Genomic DNA, 7,809 nt, shown 5'->3' on the forward strand with positions numbered 1-7,809 from the left:
ATGAGCCTAAATTGATCTTTACTAATGAACATACCCAAAGTTTCCTTACCAAGATGGTTCAAAATAAAATAACGTAATAAAGTCACAAAAAGAAGATAAAACAACAAGTGAAGACCATTGTAAAATATAATATAGAACAACGGGCGAAGTACGTCACAAAAACATAATAATATGCATTTGAGGCCTTTTGTAACATGCTTTGCATGCTATTTGTTGCGAAAGTTTTCTTGAAAGATTTTCAAATCGATAATTTCTGGGCTCAGTCCAACGCACATTTCTCAACCAACAACCAGTCCAATCCGCTCCAAACCACAACCAATTGATTCACCTCAGTTGTTATTCAATCTTACCCACGTAGGACAAGAAAAGATGATGATTTGTAGCCACAAAGATTAGAAGAAGACACTACAAATGTATACTATGAAGGAACCACCAATTGCACATGTGATACAAGCGTTCTAGACACTTCTGGAAACCTTTTTTCTCACACAAAGGGGGCAGCCGGGATTCTCTTTTTCTTCTCTCAAAATCATACAATACATCATAAGAAAGTGTATAGGATTATAGCCATATATATACTCTAGGGTTAGGCTTTAAGTTGGACCATTAAAGGGGTAAACGGGCCAAGATTTAAGCCATCCATAAGGGAATACAATTGGGCTGGGTGTAGCTCATGGACTTGGTTGTTGGACTTACTTCATTCATCAGCCTATGCCTATGAAATAATATTATCCCACGTTAACATCATAGCCTGGAATTTATTGGGTATCAAAAAACCCAACAAATCTCCACTTTGATGCCCAATAAATCTACAAGTAATCAAAACACACAGTTCGCACTTGCATAATCAAAGTAGCCAATAAAATTGGATCACAGACCTTACCTCGTGTTTCCAACTTGAAATACATACCATACCAACTACATGTACTCACTGGGGCTAAGGTAAAAAACATTCAAGTAGAAGCAAATATTTAACAATAAACAATCAAGAGCAAATACATATGTGATGACGATAAACTATAGGATAACACACACAGATCTTTTCAGAAACACGTTCACATAGAACCATAGATTAATACTAAGTCAATCAAACCACGGTCAACCACATATGAAACAAATGCATAAATGACCCTAAGAAAAGATCTCATCACATTTATCTTATCTCATTCCGTGTTGCTCACACCTCGAGAACACATATCTCATCTCATCGCCCACCAAGCTCACTAGACAGATCACTCAACTCATGTCTAACTGGAAAGTCACAATAGATCCTAAGTCCATAGGATAATCCTCTATCTACACATCACTTCTCTCAACCTACATGGATAATGGGTCTCTACCTAACAGAAGTGATAGAAGTGTCTCTTTCACACTCCACCTAATCAGGGTCTCTTTCCAAATAAAGGATTCTAGACATTTGATCACATTTCTACTCGTGATCCAAATGTCACACTCCATTTTCTTTTAACGACTAATTACAACATCCCTTTATTTTTCTTTTCTATTTTAATTAGATATTTTAAACTTTTAACTTTTATTCAAAGTACACCATGAAATATATGATTAAAAATATATAAAGCGAAAATCATGCAAACATTTGCCCATTGAAATGGAATGAAGTTAATTACATGGTCAAAGTTTCGCTAAAAAATCTTTTACATATTAAAATCCACAAAAGTGAAGAATGCTTGTAGCGTTGGCAACGGTTTGGTTATGAGTTGGTTCGGCCAAAATCATAACCGCACCACCAATTTTTTGACTATACCATAACCAGGTAAATCGGTTCGGTTCGGTTAATAACTACGAAAATAAATTATTTTTTATAAGTTCATTCATCAAATTAATATAAAACAATTTATGAAAAAAGTCAATGAAAACAAAAACACAATATTCCAATTAAAAATGCAAACATTATCAAATAATATTCCAAACGCAAATGCAAACATTATCCTAATTTTCAATTGTAAAAATACAAATTTAACAAACAATATTATAAATATAATAATACTAAACTTTTCCTTTATTCTTAATTGTTGTGCATCGAAGTTACTTGATTCATTCTTCCCTACAAGTCTTACTAGCATAGATCAACATTCAAAGTTGATTCCTATTCATTCTTGGCAATACTGGCACGTCTAGAAAAACATCGAACTCTATTTTTATATGATCAGCAGTAATAGAATGGCTAACAAATGCAACAAATTTTCGGAGGCGACGACGACTTGGATCGTAGAGGCAGTGCAGCCGTGCGTGAGTTTGTGGTTTGTGGAGAGTAGGGTTTGTATTTATATACTGTCATACTAATGCTATTATGGGCTAATGGTAAGTGGGCTGGTCGAATGAGTCATGTAGATGTAATGAGGAGGGGAGGGATTTTGTTTTGGTCTGGATAGAAAAGTAGTGTAAAGCCCATAATCTAGGGATGGGCGCGGGTCGGTTCGGTTCGGTTCTAAAGAGAATCGAACCGAACCGAAATTTTCGGGTATCTAGTAAATGAAACCATCGGGTCCAAATATAATTATGGAACCGTTTGGGTTCGGTTCGGTTCCATTCCGTTCGGTTCCGTACTATAATTAAATTTTTTAATATTTATAAAAACACCATATAAATACAACTAATGATACATTCAATCATAGTTTTACAAATTAACATAGTCAAATTTAATAACATGTAAATAACAAGTTGTCCAACAAGGCAACAACATTAATTTACGAATACCAAAGAGTAGAATGCGTAGATACTCATACTAAAACTTCAACTATCCATCAATTGCTTGACTTGTCATACTCACTATTAAGAAACTCTGCAAGAAAAAAATTGAAAAAGCACAATTAACTTGTTAACAATCATAAATAGATTCAAATTTGTTCAACTAATAAGATTTAATAGTGTGTGTGTGTGTGTATTATTACCTGTCTCAATGCTCTCATAGAACTCCGTCTCTTCAATGCAAACTCTATCTTGAGAAACTTTCAAAAGTCTAGATTCTTCTCTTAGCCAATTTTGTGTACAAATCAAGGCCTCAACTGTTTTAGGAGTTAAAGAACTCCTGAATGGATCAAGAATGCGCCCTCCAGTACTGAATGCTGACTCAGAAGCAACTGTAGATACAGGAATGGCAAGAACATCCCTTGCAACCTCAAATAAAATTTCAAATCTTGATTTATTGATCTTCCACCAATTCAAAATGTCAAAATTTTCATCACTAGCATCTTCAGTGGATTCCATTAGATATCGTTGTACCTCATCTTTTCCAGAAAAATCCATTTTGGTAGTTTTCAATTTCTTGTACCCAAAATCAAAATTGCAATCATCCCAATCATCATCATCATTCAAATCCTCCAACAAAGTGACTCCATCATTAGATTCATCACCCCCACTTCCGCTTCCACTCGGTCCATTGTTTGAACGTTGCCATCCCTTTTGTTGGTTATATAAAGCATACAATAATTTTATGACCTCGTTTTTTGTAGCTTCAACTTTAACACTGTCATACAAAATACCAATGCAATGTACAACAAACTCTAACTTATACCTAGGATCAAGCATAACTGCTATAATCAAAATCTTATTCATTTTATCAACTTTACCCCAATACTTGTCAAACTTAATTTTCATGCTATTTGCTATACTACTTAGCAAATAATCTTGCTTCTCCCCCATTTTCTTCAAGATTTGTTCAATTTTATAAACTTCATGGAAGTAAATATTGGAAGTAACACTCAATGAAGCACTAAACTTCAATGTGACATCATAAAAGGTTCTTAGAAACTTGACAAATTTTCTAGCTTTCTCCCAATCATAACTTGTAGGTGGCCCCTCTTTTTCTTTTCCACCTTCATTTTCATCAAAATATTTACAATAAAATCCGTCCTCTTCCTCCATTCTTTCAAAAGCTTTTTCAAAATTCAATGCACTATCCAACATTAAGAATGTTGAATTCCATCTAGTAGGAACATCTAAAATAGCAAGTTTTGTGCATGCAATCTTTTCCCTTTCAATACAACATTTAAATTTTGTCAACCGAGAAGGAGATGATCGAAAATATTTTACCGCATTGCGAATACTATCTATAGATGGATTAAACTCTTTCAACCCTTCTTTAACAATCAAATTGATTATGTGTGCTGAACAACGTACATGCAGATAAGAGCCATCTAAAATCATAGTATCATCAGGTTTCCAATTCTTCAACTTGTTTCTCACATAAACGATCGCTGCATCATTTGTGTTTGCATTATCTACAGTAATGGTACCCACACACTCTATTCCCCAATCAAGCAGACACGTTTCAATAATCTTCCCAATTGTCTTCCCTTTATGATTTGGAACCACAGAAAAACTCAATATCCTCTTATGCAATTTCCAAGCTCTATCAATAAAGTGTTCTGTGACTACCATATAATTGATGTTTTGAATTGATGTCCAACAATCAGTGGTTAAAGAAATCCTTTGCCCACCCTTAATAAATTTAATCCTCAACGATTCCTTTGTTTCATGGTAGAGATGTAGCACATCTCTAGTAATCGTTCTTCGAGAAGGAACATCAAATTTAGGGCAAAGTTGACGAACAAATTCCTTAAAATCCACACCTTCCACAAAGGAAAAAGCCAATTCATGAATAATAATCATCTTAACCAATGCTTTTCTACACATTTCTTTATTAAACACCGTAGGCATAATACCACCATCATTGTTTTCTCGAGTGAGAAGTGGTTGGTTTTCATCAATTTTAGTGTTCTTATATGCATAACAAATTTTTAAATGCTTCCACATGCTAGAAGTTCCACTATTAGTGTCAGCTTTAAATGTTTTCCCACAGTAATTACATTTTGCTCTTTCTCCCCCAAGTATCTTAGTGAAATGATTCCATATTTCTGACCTCTCATTAGGCTGCTTTTTGTCTCCCATTTGGGAATCTAGAATTGGTATCACCTTAAGAAGAAACTTGATTAAATCCTGCACAAACAATGTGGAACACAAATTACAAAATCCTGCACAACAAAACAATCATAACTAGATAGGAACTTATGGATTAAATAGCTTAGATATTTGAATTGCACTACTTTTTTTATAAAGTTGCGGAGACAACAAAAAGAAGGCACGTTCAATGAATGGCCTTAAATGTTTTTATATGATTTAAATATAAGGATCTGGCGGCCTCCGGCGATACCTACTACACTTAATTGGTGAATTGTTAGACTTCAAAAAAATTATTGTCTTTTATGCTTTGAAAATTTTACCCTTCAACTTCTTTTGCACTGTCGATTAAATTATGTGTCAACGTTCTCAACAATTTAAATTGCATTTGTTTTACGGGTATTAATCACGCGTGGCCTATATAGAAAAATTCTATTTAATTCTAAATCGTATTTCAAATTTGAAACAAAACTGATTATCTCGTTGAAACATTATAAAAATTTAATATACATTCTTACTTTATGAATTTAATTACAAATGACTTCTTACTAATAGGAAAATAATCACCCTCGACTTTCAACCCAAGCAACCTGTAGCAATCCCAACCCAAGCAAGAATTGTAACTAATATGTGATTCCTCCAGTATCCAATCCTCCCCATTTTAGGCCAGAAGTCTAAAACAAAGAAGTCAATTATGCTTTAACAATTGAAAATAAAACACTGCGAAAGCGAAAACTGAAAATAAAACATCCAACTGAAAACTGAAAATAAAACTGAAAGCGAAAACTGAAAATAAAGACACCGTGAAAGAACTCACCGAAATTCGAAATCTGGAAGGCAGCAAACAAAATCGGACGGTATGAGAACTCCGGGTCGGCGATTGTATGGATTTTCTGGGACGGTATGAAACGTTGAGGCTTGAGCTGAAGGGACCGGCACAGAGAGTGAGAGACGGTGGGAGTGGGATTCAAGATTGAAGAGTAGGCTATTTTACTTATTAGTTATTTAGTTGGACTTGGGTAGTTGGATCATGTTGATTGTTGGGCCAAAAGTTAGAAAAATTAGAAATTAAACAATAAAATGGGTTGGGCCAAAGGTTAAAAAATTAGAAATGAAATAATTATTGGGCCAAAATTGTTTTTTAGAAATTGTTAATTTGTTTGAAAAAAAAATTAAAATAAAAAACATTTTATTTCTTCAATAAAAAAAAAAGCTAGAAATATTCGGTTCTCATTCGTTTCTTGGTATAGAACCGAGAACCGAACCGAACCGTACTCGTCGGTTCTCAATTCAGATACCCGTTCGGGTATTTAATTTCACCAAGAACCGTCGGGTTCGATTCGGTTCGGGTTCGGGTTCGGTCGGTTCGGTTCGGGAGATTTGCCCAGCCCTACCATAATCAATTCAATTGTGTTTTTTTTTTTTTTAGTGAGTAATCGGTTCGGTTTCGGTTCGACGACGTAAATATCATACCTGCACCATTACGTACCGGTTCATTAAAATCAAAATCATATCTGCCCCATTGCACTAAGCAATTACTTTATTAAATAAAAATTTGTAAGATCCCTTTAATATTGCAATATATTCGAAACGGAGTATGCTGTTGAAGTTACATCTATTAAAAACGACTTTGTGACGTTTTGAAGTAATAACTACTAAAAATGTATTAAGCCCCGTTTGGCCCCCATTACATCATATCAAACTAAATTAATTTTTTTTCTTTTCTATTTTCAACTAACAATTTTCGATAAAATAATATTACACGTAAATCGAAAAATTTTCATCCTTTTACAATCATCCATTAAAAAAAAAAAATCTTATTTCTCTATTATAATCAAAATTAATGGGGGCAAAACTGGGGTTAAGTGAACTATGATTTTATTACCATTGTTGCCTCTAGAAAATGGTTGACAGTAAAAAGTCAAATATTAGATGTTCAATTAACGATGCCTGTGGTTTATAGATCTTTGTGAATGGTGGTTTTTGGTACCAAATTACAGTTCTTGGCTACATTGTGACTTAGCTGATGTTTATAGGAAAGATAAACAAATCTCACGAAGATTAAAAATTCACGAATATTTCCTTCAATCAATGCGACCTCAAATGGCTTACGATGCTTTATATAGCGAAAATCCCAAGGAAATTCGGAAAAAAATTAAATAATAATAAATTTTTCAAGATTCCTCCAACAAATGGAATTCAAATCCGTATTTATTTGATTGAGATATAAAAAAAAACAAAAATTATCAAAATTTAAAAAGAGAACGTATAAAGGAATGCCTAAATGAAGAATTTGCTCGAAATTGGCCCCGCATCAGGGATAAAACTCGTGAGTCTTGTTTATTGACCCGTTCTCAATCAAGTTTGACTAAAAATTTGCCAAAAACGGACAACTCCAAAATTTCTCCAAAAATCGGAAAGTTACCTATTTTTGCTTGCGCAGATCCCACTTCGTCATAAAGTTTAATTCCTTCTACACCACATCACATTGTTAATTGAAACAGTAGGTTTTTATGTTTCAATTGAATTTTGATGATCAAGTTAGTTGAAATAAAGAGTGTGTGAAGATATAAAAGTTAGCAATATAAAAAGTAAGAAAACTTAAGGAGGAGGACGTTTTCATACACGTACTCCTCTCGTTGATTTGAGAGACGTTCTTATATTCTCTCGATGAATATAGGAAGTGGATGCAACTTTCTCTCATGTCTTGTTCATTAGTTGTGGACCAATCTTGTCGACTAACTCATTATGACTGGGTCATACCTTGTCTATTGATGATGGAGATAAAAGTTGGAGTGAAGGAAAATGAAGATAATGAGCCCCGTTTGGCTCCCAATTTTTATTCTTATTTTTATTTTTATTTTTTTCAAATTTTATTGTTTGGATATA

At 33.8% G+C, this 7,809-nt stretch overlaps 1 protein-coding gene across 1 annotated transcript; it reads right to left on the reverse strand.

Annotated features, from left to right (window-relative positions):
- Positions 1-2,579: 2,579 nt before the first annotated feature.
- Positions 2,580-5,894, reverse strand: LOC111399419 (zinc finger BED domain-containing protein RICESLEEPER 2-like). The gene is made up of 3 exons (XM_023026726.1): positions 5,738-5,894; positions 2,913-4,959; positions 2,580-2,803 (listed from the first exon to the last, which is right to left on the reverse strand). Exons 2-3 carry the CDS (start codon positions 4,909-4,911, stop codon positions 2,766-2,768), a joined length of 2,037 nt encoding a protein of 678 aa, XP_022882494.1. The 5' UTR covers positions 4,912-4,959; positions 5,738-5,894; the 3' UTR covers positions 2,580-2,765.
- Between the last annotated feature and the right edge of the window lie 1,915 nt (positions 5,895-7,809).

Source organism: Olea europaea, chromosome 9 (assembly GCF_002742605.1).
Source record: "Olea europaea var. sylvestris chromosome 9, O_europaea_v1, whole genome shotgun sequence".
NCBI classification, from domain to species: Eukaryota; Viridiplantae; Streptophyta; class Magnoliopsida; order Lamiales; family Oleaceae; genus Olea; species Olea europaea.